Source organism: Protopterus annectens, chromosome 7.part0 (genome assembly GCF_019279795.1).
Source record: "Protopterus annectens isolate FY-2018-M chromosome 7.part0, PAN1.0, whole genome shotgun sequence".
In the NCBI taxonomy this organism is placed as follows: Eukaryota; Metazoa; Chordata; order Ceratodontiformes; family Protopteridae; genus Protopterus; species Protopterus annectens.
The window spans coordinates 552,383,555-552,405,802 of NC_056739.1; the positions used below are offsets into that span (position 1 = coordinate 552,383,555).

Consider the following 22,248-nt stretch of genomic DNA (forward strand, 5'->3'; position numbering starts at 1 on the left):
ATGTGAAACTGGCAATTCAAAGCCCTCATAGCTAAGGTGGAAGAAGTATAGACTTTCTTTCCCCATCTATCCAAAGCTCTGGCCTCTATCTGGAGGAACTGGATTTTTCACAACAGAGGCCTTGACACCCTTAGGTCCCTGACTAACAGTTTCTGGGTCCGCCCTAGGACTCTTATAAAGATATTTATGAGCTTCAGGCACCCTGTAATACCTGTCCGGTTTAACAGGAGCAGGAGGCAAAGAATCAGGATTAAGTGAAGCCTCTGCAAACACATCTTCCACAACATCCAGAACAGGTGGTATAGCCAAAGGCCTATGCTGGGGTAAAAGCAAAAATTCCCTAAGCCTTTTCCTGGAATCAGAGAAGTCCTGACCTTCCCACTTAAAATGTTCCCTCATGGAATGAAGAGTCTCTGAAAAAGAAAAATCCTCTGGAGGAGAAGCAGAAGGAGTAGAATCATCTACATCAGAGTCAGAATAAGGAGAATACTCCTGCAAGTCTTCAGCCGAAGACTCTGAAACATCCGAAGCCTGCTCAAAACTCCCCAACTCTGGTTCCACTCTAGGCCTCTTATCAGGAGGGGGCAAAGAACCTCTAATCAAAGTAATTAAATCTTCTGCCATTTTAAGCATGTGCTTCTTGGGCACAGATCCTGATGAACTAGGAGTGACACCAACAGAAGCTAAACCTGGCCTGCCTCTGGGAGAAGCCTTGGAAACAGAAGGAGAGGGCCTAACCACCCTAGGAAGGGAGGGGAGTACAGTAACCTGAGAAGCCCCTTCAGTCTGACCTGCCTCCTGAGAGGCCACATCCTGCAATATCAAAGTCTCCCCCTGGGACTCCAGAGAAGCCTCCGGCGGAACCACCGGTTCCACTGACGCCTCTAAAGAACCGGCGTCCGGTACGGACGACTCTTCTTGCCTGGGTTTAGCTGCTTTGTCTTTGCGCTTCTTCAAGAAGCGGGCGTCGGAGCATCCGGCGGCATATTATAATTGCACCGCTTCCGAAGACCAACCTGGCACAATCTAACCTTCGCTTAATAGTGCGCTTATTGAACCTAGCACAAAAGCGACACCCAACAACGTCGTGCTCAGGCCCCAAACAAGGAATACACAAAGTATGATAGTCCCTATGCGGTATCTGTTTCCCACAAGAAATACAGTTATTCACTTTTTCTGACATCCGGTAAACCACTGAGGCAAGAAAAACTAAAATATTCCCAACGGGTACTTAGCCAACTTTGACTCGGTCTGAAACTCCGAATTCGAAAAATTTCAGAACGCCGAACGGCACTTGCAACGCTGCTTCTGCATCGGACCATGCGGCAAAAACGACTGAGGATATGACGTCAGTCATGCGCATTTGTACCCTGACGTCCTGATGTCAGTCTTAAGCGCCTTGACCGACGTCAGCCTAATACTTTGATATTCGGGCCGACCGAGGACAGCGGACTACCCAAGTGTAAGGACTGCAGCAATGTGAGATGAAGAACATCTGTAAAAAGAGGAAGAATCTAAGTATGGCATGGACTGACTACAAAAAAGCATTTGATAGTATCTCACATTCATGGATAAAAGCGTGCTTAAAAATGTACAAGATACACCCTACACTGATAGACTACATTACAGTGACCATCAAACAGTGGCAGACCCATTATCCCATGGAAGGGGGATATTCCACGGTGAGTGTCACCGCTGCTATTTTGCCTTGCCCTTAACCCATTAATCAGTCTACTTAACAGCTTAGGCCATAGGTATAATTTGGCTCCTGGAAAACAAGGTGTAAAGACTTCTTACCTTCTCTGTCGTTTTAAAACTGTACAGCTCATCAGATGAGGAACTGAAAGCACAACTGCAAGTTGTCAAAACGTTTTCAGATGCCATAAGAATGTCATTTGGTCTTGATAAATGTGCAAAAGCAACCTTTAAAGCAGGGCAGGAGTGGCCTTAGGTCAACTGGTGCCCTAGGCAGAGGGCACAACGGCACCCCCCAGCACACCACCCAGTGCCCCAATCCTGGTCTACCTGTGTCCTCACTAAAGCGACACCCTAGGCAGCCGCTTAGTTGGTCTATGCCTAAGGCCGGATATGAAAGCAGGAAAACTGCAACACCAGGAAATAATCAGTTTGGGACAAGAATGTGATACAAAAGAAATTGAACAAGAAAAAAAAGTGTATAAATATTTGGGAAATAATGGATCAACAATAAAGCATGAACAAATGTGAATAAAACTTTGTAAGGAATATTTCAGAAGACTTAAATTAATCCCAAAAGCAGCACTAACATCTAGGAACAAAATCCAAGCTGTAAACCAATTTGCTCTTCCTGTCCTAACTTAAAATTTGGAGTGATTGACTGGTCCCAAAACGCGTTGGATAGATTAGATAGGAAAACAAGGAGGATGCTTCATGCTAACCAAATGATTCATAAAAATCAGTGCATACCAAGACTATATATTACCCACTCAGAAGGACAGATGGGCCTCCTTGAAATTGATCACATGTATAGATCTGCAATTGTGGGACTCCACACATCTGCTGACCTCAACTCCCAAATGTAGTGAAAGTTGTGAAACCTGAGGAGAATAAATCTAAGATGACTTCTCTGCTTAATCTAGCAGAAGCATATCGGTGAGAAACAGGAAAATGGAAATCAAACCAGAAGTAGATAAAAAATCAGGCAGTAACTGAATGTGCCAAAAAAAAAACAAAAGAAAGAATATAAGGTGAAGGACCAGATGAGAAAGAAAGAAATGTGGAAAACGCAAAAATACAGCTGCAAGTATAGAAAACGTCTGGAAGAACCTCATGTTGACCAGGAATGAATGCAGGAATGGGTAAAGGAGAGACTAATTCAAACCAAGAGATGAAAGGTTAATATTGGTGGCACCACAACATAGTGGGCTGTCTGACAGTGCTCTGGAGGAACGGGTCAAAGGGAGCGAAGAGGTCACCGAGCGAAGGATCGATGAAGGGAGTACCTCTGACATCAGCTCCAAGACCTAGACCTCGCCCTGAGGCAGCAGCTCGGTGCTCGGCTCCAAGGTCTGTAGAGCCGGCGACCGAATCTTAACAGAGGTACTCTAAGCCGATGACCTGGGCTCCGATACCTTCGGAGACTTTGATCCCTTCGAAGACTTTGATGACTGGTCTGCCTTCTCTAATGCCTCCTGAAACTCCGGCTTCAGGAGACCCCTCTCAATCAGTTTCCTGCGTCCTTCCATCATCACTCTGCCACTAAACGAGTGGCAGATGGAGCAGTCCTCCTGAAGATGGAGAGAGCCTAGACAGTAGATGCAGGAAACGTGGTTGTCTGTTATGGACATTTTCTGTCCACAATGGCAACGTTTAAAACCAGACTTGGCTTTCTCTGACATGTCCCGAATAGAAAAACACAGTATGCAACACTAATCTGTATATATATATATATATATATATATATATATATATATATATATATATATATACACACACACACACACACACACACACACACACACACACAATAACTAACCTGACTAAACACACAGGTAAATATTTACAACAAAAAAGTAAATAGGAAAATATACTTCACACAGAAAAACCTGAAAGTTATTGGCCTAAGGCCTAGGAGCAGCCGCTCCCACAAATTCTTAAACACTATTTTAAACTAACACGCACACACATTAATATTAACGCTAATACTAAGAAAAAACTCTAATACTTTTTTACTTTTTAGAAACATATAGTAAATTTTTATATAGAAAAAAGGATACTGGCCCGAGCTCTCACTCAACGATGAGACCTGTTGCAGCGGCAAACTAGATATGAGGGTTAGCAGGAGAGGATCATGGGATAGGGACTGTGCCTCGAGCTTCTCTTAGATGCAGAGCTTGGAATGTGGCCGACTCGGAGAAGAGGGATCGGCTCCGAACCCATGTGTAAGAACAAACAGCAAGATCGAACAACTTCACATTGGAAATCAAACCAGAAGTAGATAAAAAATCAGGCAGTAACTGAATGTGCCAAAAAACAAAAGAAAGAATATAAGGTGAAGGACCAGATGAGAAAGAAAGAAATGTGGAAAACGCATAAATACAGTTGCAAGTATAGAAAACTTCTGGAAGAACCTCATGTTGACCAGGAATGAATGCAAGAATGGGTAAAGGAGAGGCCAATTCAAACCAAGAGATGAAAGGTTAATATTGGTGGCACCACAACATAGTGGGCTACGTACACATTGGTTTACGAAGTCCACTGAACATGTAGGAAAAACAGACAAATGTAGGTTTTGCTACACTGAATTGGAAACAGTTGCACACCTCGTTGTTGGTTGCGACATACTAATGGCAGAAGGACTGTATACTGAAAGGAATAATAATGTGGTGAGACTGTTGCACTGGGGATTGTGCAAACATAGTACTGAAGTGGCTGAAAAACACTGGAAATGAGCCACAAAGCATCACAGAAAATGATGAAGTCTACATCACATGGGATCATCAATTACCAACAGTTCAAAAGATAAATGCTATAAAACCAGATATAGCTGTCCAAGAAAAGAAGACAAAAGTAGCACTGATCATGATCAGGGTTGGGAGGGTGGCCTAATGGTTAAGGTGTTTGCCTTACAAACACAAGGTGCAGGGTTCAAGTCTCACAGGAGATAATTGGCTAGGCTTAAAATGGCTCACAAGGGTAGTTAGCCTAGTACTAATCTATGAATCATTGAAATTGCCACACCCAGTGACTACAGTGTCCTGCGTACAGAGATACAAAGTAATAAAATATCAGATTTGCAAACGGAAAAGAAAGCAATGTGGAAGAAAGATACCAAACTAGTTCCAATAGTAGTAGGAGCAATGGGCTTCTACAGAGTCTACAATCATATTTAAATATGCTACCAATACATGTAATTTCATACGAATTGCAGGAGTTGTCATTACTGGGCATGTTGCAGGTGATGTGAAGAGCACTTTTGGCTGACATCAAAGAGTGAAACAATACTAATTTCAATTTATAAACGCATTCTATGAACACCTTCAGGAATGCATGGATCATGCAATCCCAAATAAAACCAAGACCCAATCCTCCAAAGTTAGGCGTCTTGTCTGGTGGACCCCAGCCATAAACAAACTATACAATACAAGGAGGAAGCTACTACATGATAAACCAAAATCCCAAAAAGGGAAGGCATCTCTGATCAGTATTAGTAAAAAACTACGGGCACTCAAAATCGTCTAAGGCCAGCTTCGAGAGAAAAACTGCACAGGACACTAAGGATAATCACAAGGCTTTCTTTAGTTATGTTAGGAACCTGGGTGGTAATTCCCAGATATGTTCAGAATTAGTCCGAAATGACAAAAAATACATCAAACCCACAGACATTGCCAACATCCTAGCTGACAGGTTCAGCGCAAACTTCTCCCCCCTTTCCCCACCAAAAGGGCAAATATCTATCCCAGCAGAGTGCTGCCCCCCTGACATCTCAGATGCTCGGTTAAGAGCCGCCCTCTCCAAAGCAATAAACACAGCATCAATGGGACCAGATGGTGTCCCGGGCTGCGTCCTACATGAACTCCAAGAAAAACTAAACCCAAACATAAACCTACTGTTCAATCTCAGCCTTACTACAGGATATGTACCCAAAGAGTGGTGTACAGCAACAGTGGTCCCTCTCCACAAAGGTGGTGCCTCAACGGATCCTGGAAACAATCGCCCCATAAGCCTGACTAGCTTGGTCTGCAAAGCTATGGAAAGGATCATCATGGACCTCATAAATAAAGATATTGGGGACCTACAAACACTGGATCCTACCCAGTTCAGCTTTAAGGGCAGATCCTGCCTCTTAAACCTGGTTGATTTCTTTGAAACAGTCAACAAGACCATTGACGAGGGGAAGGTGGTCCACACAGCCTACCTGGGCCTTGCAAAAGCCTTCGATACAATACCCCACTCGGGCATTATAGATAAGCTCACCAGCTTAAATATAAACCCCTATGTCACTAGATGGGTTGCAAACTGGCTCAAGGACAGAACCCACATGGTTAGAATTGCTGGAGCCATGTCAGACTCCAAACCAGTTACAAGTGGCGTCCCACAAGGCTCAGTCCTGGGACCTCTCTTGTTAGGTATATATTTCTCGGAGGTACAGGCCAACATGGAAGGACTGTGGCTGACCAAGTTCGCAGATGACTGCAAACTGGGCGCCATAATCGACTCTCCAGCCGACACAAGCATCCTACAAAAGGGCCTCATAGAAACAGACAACTGGTGCCAGAGCCATGGCCTCAAGCTAAATGCCAAAAAGTGTATAGTCATCCCCTTTGGCAAAAACAAAGTGCCCACAAATTACCACATAGGTGGTAATCCATTAAGTACGGAAGTAATTAGGGACCTTGGGACCCAAGTTGATAGCAATCTCTCATTTGACAACCATGTGTGTGGCCAAAGTGGTTAGAAAAACATTTTATATAGCCCACCTAATCATGAAGGGATTCACATCTAGATCAGGGGAGGTCATCGTGCCTCTTTACTCATCCCTCATCAGGCCCATAATTGAGTACAATGCCCTTTTTGGGATGTACCTTACCAGACACCTGCAGCAACTGGAAAGACCCCAAAAATACCTCACCAAAAGGATCAAAGGGCTCAAACAGATGCCATATACTGCCCGGTTAAAGAACTCCAGCTCTACTCAGTGGCATACCGCCTGCTCAGAGGCGATCTGTGCCTGATGTATAAAGCAATGTCCAACCTGGAATTAATGGACATGCTGTACACCTCAGAAAATCCAAATCCCATCGAGCTACGTGCTCAAGAGACTTGAACCTCAGCACTGAAATAAATAGGACATACTGGAGGGACAGATTCATAACCCAGAGGCTCCCTTCACTCTGGAATAAAATCCCAGTCCAGGTTAAGCAGACTCCCTCATTGACTCTCTTCAAGAAGAATATTGATGAGTGGTTGGGAGATGGTAGGTTTACCCCGGGTATCACTTCTGTGTCACTGTTAGACAGAGGCACAGTATACTAACCTCGAAAAAGGGCATAGCAAAATTCATTTAAAATGGGTGGCAAAAGCCAAACACACTCTGGCTAGGCTTATAAATGCCCTAGGGCAGATAGCCTAGTATGAACCTATGAACTTTAACTTAGGAATGGGGTCCATTCCCATTATGGTATTAGAAAACCGAAAGACATGGAGAAATTAAAAAAGTAGGGGAAGAAACAGCACATCCACACAAAGGATACACTGTAGCGCAGCCATGGATTGAGCTGCTGACTGGAATGGTAGCAAACTTGACCTGAGGTATCTGCTGGGCGGCTGGGGATTGCAGGTAGGGGAGGCAAAGCCCAACAAGTTTAAGTCTAGCGGATTTTGCCAGGGTTAGATCAAACTGATCTGATAACCCACAGGCTGAAGCCAAACAGAAAATATATCCGATCATTTTTTTTTAATCAAATATTTAACAGTTTTGCAGATTCTTGCTTTAATAATTGCATTTAAAATGCTCACCAGCACCAGTTAGCATGGTCAGCCTACAGCTCCTGGTTTTCAGGCTTAGTTCCCAGATTAACTTGCTTTCTGTGTGGAGTCTACATGCCCTCCCTGTGATTGTGCAGGTTTCTGATGGGTGCTCCAGTTCCCAGCCACATCCTAAATGCACACAGCAACGAACTGCTGAGCCTCCAAACTGCCTACAGGACACAGGGAGTTAACTGTGTGCAGCTTGAGAATGACTGGCATCCCATCCAGGACTGTCCACTGTTGCACTCTCTTTTTCTAAGCTGCCCAACAACCTTTACCAGGATAAAGCACATGCTGAAAATAAATCAATGCACAGGATATGGGATTTTAAACTGCAATGCAGTCACAAAACAGACCATGCAAACAAATGAACTGTAAATTTATGTTTAACTCAAGATTAAACCTATGAGCTGATAACTAGCTTTATTCTGCACATCTTTATTTGATTCTGTTACTCTGTTTGCCTACTATCCCTGTTTCAAAGCAATTCAGTTAAACAGTGTTTTGGTCAACAGTGAAATAAAGTGCTTGCCCATAGTGGGTTTACTCAAAAAAACAAATTACTATACACGTATATATGTTGCTATTTGACTTTAGCTACATACTGTACAACTTGAAATATTACTTAAACAGATTTAAAATGTGAACTTACCTAAAAGTATAATAACAGCAACAGTTATACATACAGCTACAATGATATGTTTTTTTTTCTCGTTATCCCCCTCATCTGTAATAGAAAAAAAAAGTCAATAAGAAAAAACAGAGATGATACATCATATTCCTTTACTTTTTAACCCAATTACTTTGTGGACCATCTGGAAAGCACTTCCACTTAGCTACCCTTCCCAATGTAAACCACTGGAGTCCTGTTTCAATATCAATAATTACCACTAAAGTATCCATCCTTCTAATGGGAAGTCAGCTTCATGAAAACCATTATGAATTACACTGCAGCTGCACAAATCATTGACAATTAGTACTCAGCTGTGAAACAGAAATGAGGGATTACCCCAGCTCTTTCAGTGTTGTAAAAAGTACCTGTGGTATGGGATTTTAAATTTACCATAACAGTAGATGTTTGAATGATCACTGCTGCAGCAGCCTTAGCTACATGGGTTACCATCCTGCCAAGGATACAACAGGCAGCCAGCTTCCAAAGCTTCAGGGCACCTTCTATGTGCCAAAAATGTCCATTTGCCCAGTCAGCTCAAGCAGACAAAAAAAAAAAAAAAACGGGTTTTGTATGGCAAGCCCTCGCAGCTTTCATGCCAACAAAAAATGGTGTCTGAACACTGAAAGAGCAATGCTAGAAACAGCAAAAAATATATATTCACACCCTGGCATAAACACATCAACAAAGGGGATGGAGGGAGGGAGTGGCCATTACTGCATCACTGCAGTGACAAACAATAGATGTCTGGATAAGTTCAACTTACACAACTGTACTATGTTCTTCATACTGATCACTACTGCAGTAGCCTTAACTATATGGGGAGTACCACAGCCAACTACATTTGGGAGGTGGAAGAAGAATGGCCTTAGCAAAGCTTGGTCTAGACCTAGAGAAGCAATCAATCTTGTAATGCCTTGTAAATGTATGTACAGAGGAACAAGCTTCTCTTTCTAGAAGACTTCTAGAATCCAACCCCTTCTAAACAGCCAAAGGTGAAGAGAAGGTTCTGCCTAGAAAAGTTTTGTTGTGGTGAATATAAAAAAAAATATTAAGAGCATTAGACAACCATTTGGAAATATGCATGTTTTGACACTGGTGTTCTCTTCTTATCTTAAGAGATGAAAAACTGATCCAAAGATAAAAAAAATTGTACTGTCAAAATAGTACCAGGGATGTCTGTTGACCTCCAAGGTATGGAGCATCCCCTCTCCTGGTTTTCTTTTCTGAACCCAAAAATGAGGGAGACTGACAGTTTACTTCAAAGTAAACTCTAATACCTATTTAGGCATGAAAGGATTTGTTCTCAAAGAAATCTGGTCTCTGTGTAAAACGAGATAGGGACTCGCCATAAGAGCTTGCAACTCCAATACTCTTCTTTTAAAGCTCACAGCAGTTAGTAAAATAGTTTTCCATTAAGAATCTCAAGTCAGACAGATTAGCTGGGTCATATAAGGCAAGTGTTGACTTATCTAACACAAAATTAGAGTACTATGGAGAGGCCATTTGTTTTCTTGGAGGCCTCTTATACAAAACTCCTTTCAAAAACATTTTGCCATGAGAATACATTGAAATAGGAGGATCCATGGGTAGACATACTAAACTGGCCAATAAATGAACCTTGCTGGAGGAGTAAGAAAGGCTGCAGGATAGCAACTCAAGTAGCCCAAACAGGTGCCTGTTTTTTGCTGGCATCAACTAAAAAACATTTTCCATTTTATAATATATTATTTTTAAATAGCAGGCTTTCTTCCCACTGTTCGTACTTGCAAGACTTCAGTAAACAGATGCCTAAACTGAATTAATAACCCATCATCTAGGCAGGCAACTGAAGTTGACTGGGCTCAGGTTGTATCAAAACACCCCCATTTGTGTGTGAGCAGATCCATTCTGTGAGGAAGCTTGTGGTTAATTGTCCCTGGTAATTTACAAAAGCAGGGAAAACCACTGCTGCTTGGGCCCAAAGGGAACCACCACAATGATCCTGAGGGATTCCTTTGGAATCTTCAGAAGTACCATCGATATCAGTGGAAAGTTGAAAGAGAAAAAGCATAAAAAATGTTCCTGTCCAAGGGAAGGAAAAGGCACCTGACAGGCCTTCTTGCATGGATTCCTCAGCATAATTCCGTCATCTGATTGTTCACAGGAGGCAAAAATGGCCTACTTGAGGAACTCCACAAAGACTGATCAAATTTTGGAAGACCTCATGATCTAGTTTCCATTCATGAGAGTTTGCATTTGGCTTGTCTGACACACAGTTTTGTTTTGATGAAATGTAGGATGCCTGTAAAGTGAGAATGTACTGTAACGCTATATCCCAAGCTGATATGACTAGTCTGCAGAGGGTACGATCTGATTCACCCTTACTTAGTGATGCAACACAAGACTGTGGTATTGTCTAATTGAAGAGGTCCAGTGCACTAAAGATGACATGGGGAAGTAAAATGCCTTGTTCAGGACAAGCATCTGTAATATTTACATGTTTGCATCTGTCCTTGTGGTCCCATGCACTCTTATCCCTCCTAAAACTGCTCTCCAAGCAAAGTCCAAGGCATTTGGGGTGACAGAATGCTTTGGTGCAGGGAGGTAGAAGGGGAGATCTGGATTTAGGAAAATGTGCTCTCTCCACTAAGTGATTTTTCTTATGACAAACTGTAGCAATGGATTTGAAAAGGTAAAGAATTTTGGTGCTGGGATTAGAGAGACTTCAGATACCACTGTATCTTTCTCATGTGCAGTCTTTGCAAGGGGTAATGTGAGAATCAGATGTCTTAAGACTCAAATCCTGAAGAATTCCCTCTCAGTTACCACAGTGGAAAACCTCAAATATATGTATAAATACATCCACTCTTTCCTGTGGGGAAAAAAGCACGGAACCTCCATTCATAAACATCTTAAAAACACAATCTTGTGTTAAAGGAGCCAAAAAAGACTGTGGAATGTTCTCTTAGAATCTTAACTCGTGTAAGAACTCGCTCACCCAAGTACAAGATTCCCAACACTTTCAGAAAGACTATGAAAAGATAAGCAGTCATCCAAATATGGAAAAATGTGGACAACCTGTAGCATGCAATGAGCTACAACTGGATAGTGGTGGATAGTACAAAGGACAAGGCAAAGAACTGATAACGTGAGCCAAGCACACAACCATATGAAATGATTGAAGTCTGGATAAATAGGCATGTGATGAGTGTTTTTTAAATCTAGCGTTACCATGAAACCTGAAAGAGAAAGAAGAGGTAACCGGTCGTAAAGTGATAGTTTCATATTGGGTAATATCACAAGCAGGTTTGGGAAAGAAAGAAAGGTCCAGAATTGGTCTCCAAGCATTTTGTTTCTCTGGAACTAAATGTGCTTGAATTTAAATCCTTCCCCACCTGGGATGGAGGAACTGATTCTACCACTAACTTGGACAGCATGTTTTCAGTATGGTGGAGGAAATCTGGTCTGGTGGATGAGGAATTACCCCCTGAAAGGACAGGATTCCTCCCCATTGCTATCTATAAGCCTTGACAAATTATCTTCAGAACCCTTTTATCTGAAACCATGTGTTGCCAAAGAGAAAAATGGAGATTCAGACTTTTTGGAAAGGAAAAAAGTGGCTGTCAGGGTGGGTAGGGGAAGTAAGGTCTCATAAAAAGTCATTCTGACTTGGACTATTCTTGATTTGGAGGGGTGACAATTTTTTTTCCCGCAACTCCCATTTCTTCTTAAACGTCAGTTACACTTTTTTTTTTGCCAACACTGGTTGAGGGGTTAGAGAATCTTACAAAATTTCATATACAGGAATGAAAAATCTTCAAGATTCTCTAGATTAAATTACCCTTTTCAAGCACACTTTTTGATGACCATTGCAGCTAAGGAACCAAAAAAGTACAGTTTTGTACCTACCATAAATGTAAATGTTCGAAGATCCACATTGCTGCAGTCCTAACACTTGGGTAGTCCGCTGTCCCTTGGTCGGCCCGAATATCAGAGTATAAGGCTGACGTCGGTCAAGGCGCATTTGACTGACATCAGAACGTCAGGGTACAAATGCGCATGACCGACGTCATATCCTCAGTCTTTTCTTGCCCCAGATGTCAGAAGACCCTAAAAAGAAAGGTCAAAACCCATAGACAACAACTAAACAACCAACCAACCTAACACCAAAAATATGCACAATATATACAATATACCTCAGATTGATAACCCACCCCACACAACCACCTCAAACTACAGAGGGGAAGGAGGGAGGGTAAATTGGACTGCAGCAATGTGGATCTTCGAACATCTACATTTATGGTAGGTACAAAACTGTACTATGTTCTTCATCTCACATTGCTGCAGTCCTAACACTTGGGTAGAATCCCAAAGCAGAGGTAAGGGAGGATGGCTAAACTATAATGAAGCAGGAGCTGCCAAAATGCCCTGCAACACAGCAGTGGCAAAACCAGCCCTGGATTTAGAGTACAGTGGAAGGTGGTAATGCCTAGAGAAGGTATGCACTGAACTCCAAGTAGCTGCCTCCAAAATATCCTTAGTTGCCACCCCACTCAAAAAAGCTGTTGAAGTGGCAGTAGCCCTAGTGGAATGAGGCCTAATCCCAGCTGGAATCTGTTTGCCATGATGGGAATAACAGAAAGCAATGCAAAACCCAATCCACTTAGAAATAGTTTGTTTTGACACGGGCTTGCCCTGAGAGCACAAAGTAAAAGAAACTAATAACTGCTGAGATTGTCTGAACCCTTTAGTTCTGTCCAAATAATATCGCAACTGCCTGTGTACATCTAAAGTGTGCAAAATCTTTTCCCCTTTATTTTGGGGATTTGCATAAAAAGTAGGCAAATGAATAGTTTGGTTTAAAGCCACACTAGAAACCACTTTAGGCATAAAGGAAGGATTAGTACGTAAAGATACCCTATCCTTATGGAAAATTAAGAAAGGCTCAACTGCCATAAGGGCCTGCAATTCAGAAACCCTTCTTGCAGAGGTAATGGCCAACAAAAAAGCAGTCTTCCAAGACAAATATTTCAACTCAGCAGTAGCTGCAGGCTCAAAAGGTTGTAGAGTGAGTTTCTCCAACACAAAATTGAGATCCCAAGCAGGAGTAGGAGCTCTTCGTGGGGGTCTTATATTCTTTGCCCCTCTAAGAAATTGCTTGAACAAAGGATGAGAAAACAATGGTGGGTCACAGTCGTAGTGAGCTGAAATTGCTGCAGCATGAATCTTAATAGAAGAGAAGGACAAACCTTTGTCCAATAACTCAGTAAGATATTGAAGAGCCACACTTAAATCAGGCTCAGAAACATCCAAATCCTTAGCTGCACTCCAAAACAAAAATCTCTTCCATTTATCTGCGTACACTTTCCTTGTACTAGGCCTTCTAGCTTCCAAAATCACATTCAAAACTTGTCGTGGAAGATGAGACCCTCTATGGTTCAAAACAGAATATGCCAGGCTGTTAGGTGAAGAGAGTGAAGTTTGACATTGAGCAAATGACTGTCCTCCTGGGACAACAGGTGTGGAATCAAAGGCAAAGGCCATGGAGGCTTCCGTACTAGACTTCTCAGTAATGGGTACCATTGCTGTCGAGGCCAATCTGGAGCTATCAAAATCATCCTTGGCTTGTCCTGTCTGACCTTCAGAAGTACCTTTGGGAGGAGAGGCAGAGGTGGAAAGGCATACACATGAAGATTTTTCCAACTGAAAGAAAGAGCATCCACTTTCCAAGCTGTGGGATGAAACCTTTTCGTGCAAAACTTTGGCAGCTGGTGGTTTAGTGGAGAAGCGAACAGATCTATGTCTGGAGTTCCCCAGGACACTGTCAATTTCTGAAATACATGAAGATCCAGTTTCCACTCGTGGGGATCCATGATTTGTCTGCTTAACACATCTGCTAAGGAGTTCTGTGCTCCCGGCAGAAACCTCGCCTTAAGACTTAGTTGTAAACTGAGAGCAGTCTCCCACAAAATCATTGCTTGCCTGCATAGAGGATAAGAATGTGTTCCCCCTTGCTTGTTGATGTACCACATGACAGTTGTGTTGTCTGTTAGAATCAACACCTGCCCTGGAAGAAGTAAATCCTTGAAAGCTATTAATGCAAACTGGACTGCTAACATCTCCTTCAAGTTGATATGTAGATGCTGTAGTCTGACAGGCCACTTGTCTTGTATCCACTTTCCATTTAGATGAGCTCCCCAAGCTTTGTCTGAGGCATCTGTCGTTAAAATTTGACTCGCCTCTGGCCGGGTCACAGAGAGTCCCTTGTTTAGGTGACATTCCTGAGCCCACCACAAAAATTCCTTTTGAATGCAAGGTATTATTTGAATGACAGTGTCCAGATCCTGGCAGTGCTGTGTCCATACATTTTTGAGATACCATTGCAGCTTCCTCATATGCAGTTTGGCATTGGGAAGCACCAGAATACAAGATGCCATGAACCCTAAGGCTTGAAGGACTGTCCTTGCAGTCAGCCCGGACTGAAGAGATAGTTGATGGAAGTAAAGGGAAAGATTCTTTTGTTTGTCCGGGGTTAGAAAGGCCATCTGGGATGCTGTATTCAGTCTTACACCCAGAAAGCACATGTCTTGAGAGGGTACTAGACTGGACTTTATTTCGTTCACAGAATACCCCAGGCATCTTAGCACTGCTATCACATATTCCAAATGACGAAGAAGCTCGTCCCTTCCTTGAGCCAGAATCAGGCAATCGTCCAAATAAGGATAGATTTGTATTCCTTTTAGCCTGAAGAAAGCTATCACTGGAGCCAGAACTTTTGTGAATACTCTGGGCGCAGTAGATAAGCCAAAGGGCAATGCAGAGAACTGATAGTGAGAAGTCCCAGTCCGAAAACGCAGATACTTCCTGCAACTTAGTCTGATAGGAACATGAAGCTAAGCCTCCTTGAGATCCAAAGTTACCATCCAGTGATCCTTGCCCAGCAGAGGTAAAAGCTGTTGCAACGTCAACATTTTGAACTTGGGAATGTCCAGATAAGTGTTGAGGATAGATAAATCCAAAATTGGTCTCCACGTGTTCCCCTTTTTTGGTACTAGGAACAGGCGAGAATAAAATCCTAGGCCCCTTTCTGGCATAGGAACCGGCTGTATGGCCCCTATTTGGAGTAACAGAGAAATTTGCTTGTGAGCCTCTATTCTTTGTTGAGGAGGAATGTCTGGCATGCCTTTGAAAGGAGGCAAGGTATGGAAATAAAACCTGTAACCGTGATGTATGATATCCAATACCCATCTGTCTTGGGTAATCAAACTCCAATTTTCTTTGAAAAGTGCCAACCTTCCTCCCAAAGGTGCTGCCAGGCGAGAAGGTTCTGGCAGCTGAAAAGGTAGGTCATTGGGTCTGTTTATGAAAGGACTGACCCCTGCCCTCACCAAGACTGTGCAGGAGAACTCCCTGTTCTAGGCCTGAAAGAGCCCTGACCTCTGCCCCTGCCACGCCTAGATCTACCCCTAGACTGGGAATCATAAGAAGGATACGTCCACCCTTTAGTAGGCCAATTTCTACTAAACTTTGGAGGCTGAACCTGCAAAAAATCTTTAACAGTCTGCATAGACTTAGCCTTGTCTTCCATTTTCTTTAAAACTGCCTCAACAGGAGAACCAAACAAGACATCAGATTGTAAAGGGCATCCAAAATCCTAGTTTTAACATGGTCAGATAAATTTTGATCCCTCAGCCAGGCATGCCTGCGAAGAACTGACCCAGTGGCAGCCACCCTAGACGAGGCCTGTACAGCATCAAAACCACATCGCAAAGAATGCTTACCCACCTGTTCAGAAACATGGACTAAATCTTGTAACTCTTTACAATCAATACCTTCCGCCAGAGCAGCAACCTTAGATTTCAACTGTGAAAGGAGATAATTTTGATATTTCAACATGTGAAACTGGCAATTCAAAGCTCTCATGGCTAGAGTGGAAGAAGTATAAACTTTCTTTCCCCATCTATCCACGCCCTGGCCTCTTTATCTGCAGGAACCGGATTCTTGACAACAGAAGCCTTAACACCCTTAGGCCCCTGGCTAACAGTTTCTGGGTCTGCCCTAGGACTCTTAAAAAGATACTTATGAGCTTCAGGCACCCTGTAATACCTATCTGGTTTAACAGGCGCAGGAGGCAAAGAATCAGGATTAAGAGAAGCCTCTGCAAACACATCTTCCACCACATTCAGAACAGGAGGTATAGCCAAAGGCCTATGCTGGGGTAAAACAAAATTCCCTAAGCCTTTTCCTGGAATCAGAGAAGTCCTGACCTTCCCATTTAAAATGCTCTCTCATGGAATGAAGAGTCTCTGAAAAAGAAAAATCCTCAGGAGGAGAAGCAGAAGGAGTAGAATCATCCACATCAGAATCAGAATAAGGAGAATACTCCTGCAAGTCTTCAGCCGAAGACTCAGACACATCCGAAGCCTGCTCATAATCCCCCAACACTGGTTCCATCCTAGGCCTCTTATCAGGGGGGGGCATAGAGCCTCTAATTAAAGTAATTAAATCTTCTGCCATTTTAAGCATGTGTTTCTTGGGCACAGAACCTGAAGAACTAGGAGTGACACCCACAGAAGCTAAACTAGACCTGCCTCTAGGAGAAGCTTTGGAAGCAGAAAGAGAGGGCCTAGACACCTTAGGAAGGGAGGGGAGTACAGAAATCTGAGAAGCCCCTACAGCCTGACCTGCCTCCTGGGAGGCCACATCCTGTAAAATCAAAGTTTCTCCCTGTGACTCCAGAGAGGCCTCCGTCGGAACCACCGGTTCCACTGACGCCTCTAAAGAACCGGCGTCCGGTTCGGACGACTCCTCTAACCTAGGTTTGACTGCCTTGTCCTTGCGCTTCTTTGAGGAAGCCGGCGTCGGAGCATCCGACGGCATATTGTAATTGCACCGCTTCCCAAAGACCAACCTGGCACAATCCAACCTTCGCTTTATAGTGCGTTTATTGAACCTAGCACAAAAGCGACACCCAACAACGTCGTGCTCAGGTCCCAAACAAGGTATACACAAATTATGGTAATCCCTATGCGGTATCTGTTTCCCACAAGAAATACAGTTATTCACTTTTTCTGACATCCGGTAAACCACTGAGGCAAGAAGAAACCAAAATATTCCCCAACGGGGTACTTAACCAACTCTGACTTCGGTCTGAAACTCCGAACTCGAAAAATTTCAGAACGCCGAACGGCACTTGCAACACTGCTTCTGCATCGGACCATGCGGCAAAAAAGACTGAGGATATGACGTCGGTCATGCGCATTTGTACCCTGATGTTCTGATGTCAGTCAAATGCGCCTTGACCGACGTCAGCCTTATACTCTGATATTCGGGCCGACCGAGGGACAGCGGACTACCCAAGTGTTAGGACTGCAGCAATGTGAGATGAAGAACATCTAAATCTTTATCTAAAGGAGATTTTACAATCTCATTTTTCACACCATCTGATTCTGACAATCCAGCAAGGCAAACCTCCTCAAAACAGTACCATTGGCCATAGAGCCATAAACACTGTAAAAAATTAGTGACTTATAAAATGGCGGAAATTAATTTAAAGCAATTGTTTTCCCTCACAAGAAGAAACTACAGACAAAATATTCCTCGTACTATCACAATTACACAGAGTAAACTAATACACGAGCCTGACAATTCAGAATTCTGAAAGCAAAGTTGCAGAAGCATACACTCTTTTTGCCTGTACTTTTCAATATTCACATTCTTGTTAGAAAGAACAGGACTGGAATTAACCCCATGTTTGGTAGCAACAGGATTAACTAAAGCTATAGCTTCTGGGTCAGGTTTGGGAAGTGTATAATAACGTTAAGATCGAGGAACTTTATACATTATATCTGCCTTTTTAGGGACTGCAGACTGACCATCAGGAATACTGCAGGCAGTGACACATCTTCAAGGGCTGATAAAACTTGAGGAATGTGTGAATGAAGGTCTTTAACAGCTCATAGTGCTTTGAGAGGAACTGAGAAACCTCAGTGTACTCCCACTGAAAACAGGGTGGAAGGTGGGTATAATGGTTAAGGTGTTTACTTTACAGACACAAGGTGCAGGGTTCGAGTCTCACATGAAGTAATTGGCTAGGCTTAAAATGGCCCACAAGGGCAGTTAACCTAGTAGTTATCTACAAACCTAAGAACCTACAACTCCATTCTGTAGACAGAGAAAGAGACCCCCCCCCAGACCGCCCCCTCCACCCAGGGATGATCAGAAACCTGTTGAGAAATCCCTGTATCCATTCTTTAATCTGTCCCTTTCAAAAAGGTTTCGAAAAAGAGGTTTCCCCTCTTACCAGAATGCACCTTGAGGAGGATCAATAAGCCTGAATTAAACTCAAGTCAGACTCAGTCAGCTACTCCTGTCTAGGGAAATTTGAGGAGTATATGCATGTCTAAATTATCTCTCTTTCTGACAGCACAAATGGGACAAGAAACAGTGTTAATGGCAGCGGCAGCTTCCCCAGGATTTGGCACAACATTCTGACAAAACAGGGAAGCCTTCCCTGCATCCCTCTTCTAGGGCAGATAAATCTCTCTCCTCCTTGCCCACTAGGGAGACCCCAACAGCCACAGAGGACATGGCTAATCCTCAGTCCATAGTGGCTGAAGGTGTTACACCAGGGGGATCCAAGATTTAAAAAAAAAAAAAAAAAAAAAAAAAAAAAAAGTGGACGCCATGGCCACAGCAGAATCACATCTGCGGCTGACGTGAATTGCCAGCCTGATGGTGGCAAAGGTTGTTTGCTTAACTTTTCATATTTTTTAAGCTGGAAGAAAGATAAGCCATGAGACCAGCAGTCTCTTCCATGTTCAAGCCAAAAATGGTGCCTCTGCCACGAAAAAAAGCAGAAAAAGCCAGTAAAAATTCTAAATCTTTAAAAGTCACTTTTTCACACAATTGCAGTAAAAAAGCACTTTAAAACACTTTGCCAGCCCCAAAAAGTAACAAACACAACTCATCCACAGAAAACATGTTTATCAACATTTTTTAAATGGACAGGAAAAATGTGTACTCCCATTTACATATATACTCATATCTTGTGGCAGCCCATAAAACACACTTCTAACTTAAAAAAAATATTTTTTTTTATAAATTAAAAGAAAACAATATTATAATGAGAAAGTTTTTCCCCAAAGACAACATATACACTGCAAAGTAACATCACAAGCTATCCCCCAAAAGCCTGCAAAGCAGTGCTCTTCATAGGTGCCCAAACCTGTCTTTTTGGTCAGCTCAGCTGAAGTTGACCGTTTCAAAAGTGGTACTGGTATCAACGAAACAAAAAAGACCAACTGTTGAAAACAAATGTAGACAACGCCAACTCCTGTCCTTGGAAACTAGGCTAAATGCAAATTCTGCAAGTCTTACAAATTCTTTCTTTAAACGTGTTAAAAATCCAAAGGAAATAAGTAAAAATAACGCTTTTATTAGCTCAGTAAAAAGAGCGTTTTTGCCGTGGTCTTACCACAGCTTCTTCAGCAAATTAAAACAACTTTAAAAAACCCGCCAATTCCTTATATATGTTGTGCATGACGTAATTAAAAACATATACATTCTTAAATAAATATGTTGAAAAAACATCATACATACAATACAGGTTGATATTCATACCTAGTATACTCTATAAAGTAATAATTTAGTATACATCAGTCTTATTCCTACTTATTATTATGTTAGTCAATATATTTATATTGTGTTTGACATTACAAGTATGAGATAAAAAATAATAAAAAATTTAAATTATAAAATACTAAATACAAGCTACAACATACTAAATACTAAATATTGAGTATTAAATATCACATTCATACTACCTTCAAAAACAACTTTTAACTTATATATCTTTACTGTTGTAAAAATTGATTAATTCTAATAAATTACTAAAAAATCATTAAATATATTAAAACTTAAATGGTTCTGTTATTTCATTGTTTATAATTATATTCTGATATTTCTTAATTTTATCAAAAATAACCTTATATTAAATTTTCTTTGTATAAAAATATATTTTATTTCCATTTGTGTCTTAAATAATTTCTCATTTTTAAGACACATGAAATATTACAGCTCTCATTTAATCCTGGGAAGCAAAATGAGTTTAGTCGTAACTGCCATTCTAACTCTCTAACTTCTAGTTGTATATTAGTTGGTCCTCCCCTCAATGTTTGTTGTACCGAATCAATGGCTAAAAAATTGAAACTATGGTCCTCATATTTTTCACAATGTTTTGCTAAAGCATTTTCATTTTTTCTTTTTCTAATTGCATACAAATGTTCATATATTCTGTCGCGTAATCTGCGATCAGTTTTTCCTACATAGTATGCATTGCAGCAGTTACAAGAGGCAAGGTATACTATAGATTTGGAAGTACAATTCAAATTACATTTAATATCATATCTATTGTCCCTTATTTTAAACGAACTGCTGTTTTTTACATACTGACAATATTTGCAAAAGCCACATTATTTACATCCTTTAAATTTAATATTGTTAGTGTGAAAATTTTCACTTTCAAGGATCGATTTTAAATTATCACCTCTTTTATAAACAAATTTAGGTCTGTCTCCCAATTTATCTAATAATTCCTCATTATTAAGAATAAAGTGCCAATTTTTCAATATTATTGATTGAATTTCGAACGAATCACTATTATATGTTGAGATAAAACTAATTCTACAAGATGTAGTTCTTTTGTAACTATTATTATTATCTACATTTTCTGTTGGAATTAGTATCCCTTCTGTTTCTGTGATATTTGAAATCACATTAATTCCTATTTGCCTCTTTTTCAATAGAGGCACATAAAATCCATTCATTCGCTTTTGATTTACTTCGTTCAAAAGTTCACAAAATAAATCTTTTGGATAATCTCGACCAATAAACATTTTTTCTAGTTTTTTACATTCCTCATAAAATAAAACATCCTTGTTGCACATCCTGGCAGCCCTTATTAGTTGTCCTTTTATAATCGCCTTTTTCTGCTTAAAGGGATGTGAACTTTTAAAATGTAATAATGAGTTACAGTATGTTTTCTTCCTGTATATTGTCGAGATATATTCAAAATCAAGTTCATCCTTAGATAATCTTACATCTAAATAGTCTATCTCATTTTTTGAAAAAGTAGATGTAAATTTCAAAAAAGACGTTGTGCTGTTTAAGTAATCTACTAATATCATGGCATCTTCGGTTTCGCCTTCCAAAAGGATAAACACATCATCTAAATATCTAGTGTATAATTTAATTTTATCCATTAATTTATTCTTAAAGAGAAAAGTTCTTTCCCAAAATGCCATGAATAAGTTTGCAACTGATGCTCCACAGGGTGAGCCCATAGCTACACCCTGCGTTTGTATATATACTTTTTCATTAAACAAAAAGTGATTTGATGACAAAATAATGTCTAATAATTCTGACACTATTTCAATTTCCTTTTTAGTGGCACCCAATTCTTTGAGCATAAGGGAAACCCATTCAACTGCTTCAAGGTGTGGTATTGAGGTGTAGAGATCGACTACGTCGATCGTCAAAAAGTTAAGACAATTATCAAATTCCATATTATTCACACTAGTAAGGAAGGACCATGAATCCTTACAGATATGGGGAACTAGTTTCAAATATTTCACCAAAATAGTTTCAACCAATTGGGCACATAGATAAGTTATAGATAATCGTCCATCAATTATTATGCGTAATGGGGGGTCATTAAGGCTTTTATGAATCTTCGGGATGCCAAAAGCCACTGGATTCTTGGACATACTAATGTCAATATAATTGTACGTGTCTAAGTCTATTTTTCCCCCAATGAACATATCTCTAAAATAACTTCTAATTCTTGTTTTTGAGATATTCATTTCATTAATTGATGATATTTGGTAGGCAGCCCCTGACAAAATGTTTTCCATTTTTTCAATATATAAATGGTTGTCAAAGATAATGTAATATTTCATGTGTCTTAAAAATGAGAAATTATTTAAGACACAAATGGAAATAAAATATATTTTTATACAAAGAAAATTTAATATAAGGTTATTTTTGATAAAATTAAGAAATATCAGAATATAATTATAAACAATGAA

The 22,248-nt window shown here is 41.0% G+C and overlaps 1 protein-coding gene across 1 annotated transcript in view; it reads right to left on the minus strand.

Annotated features, from left to right (window-relative positions):
- LOC122806591 (C4b-binding protein alpha chain-like) overlaps window positions 1-22,248 on the minus strand; it is a gene marked incomplete in the record, with an annotated part of 1,299,259 nt that overhangs the window by 592,921 nt on the left and 684,090 nt on the right. The window contains 1 exon segment of the mRNA XM_044077140.1: window positions 8,162-8,236. Coding sequence (XP_043933075.1) covers window positions 8,162-8,236 — 75 coding nt within the window.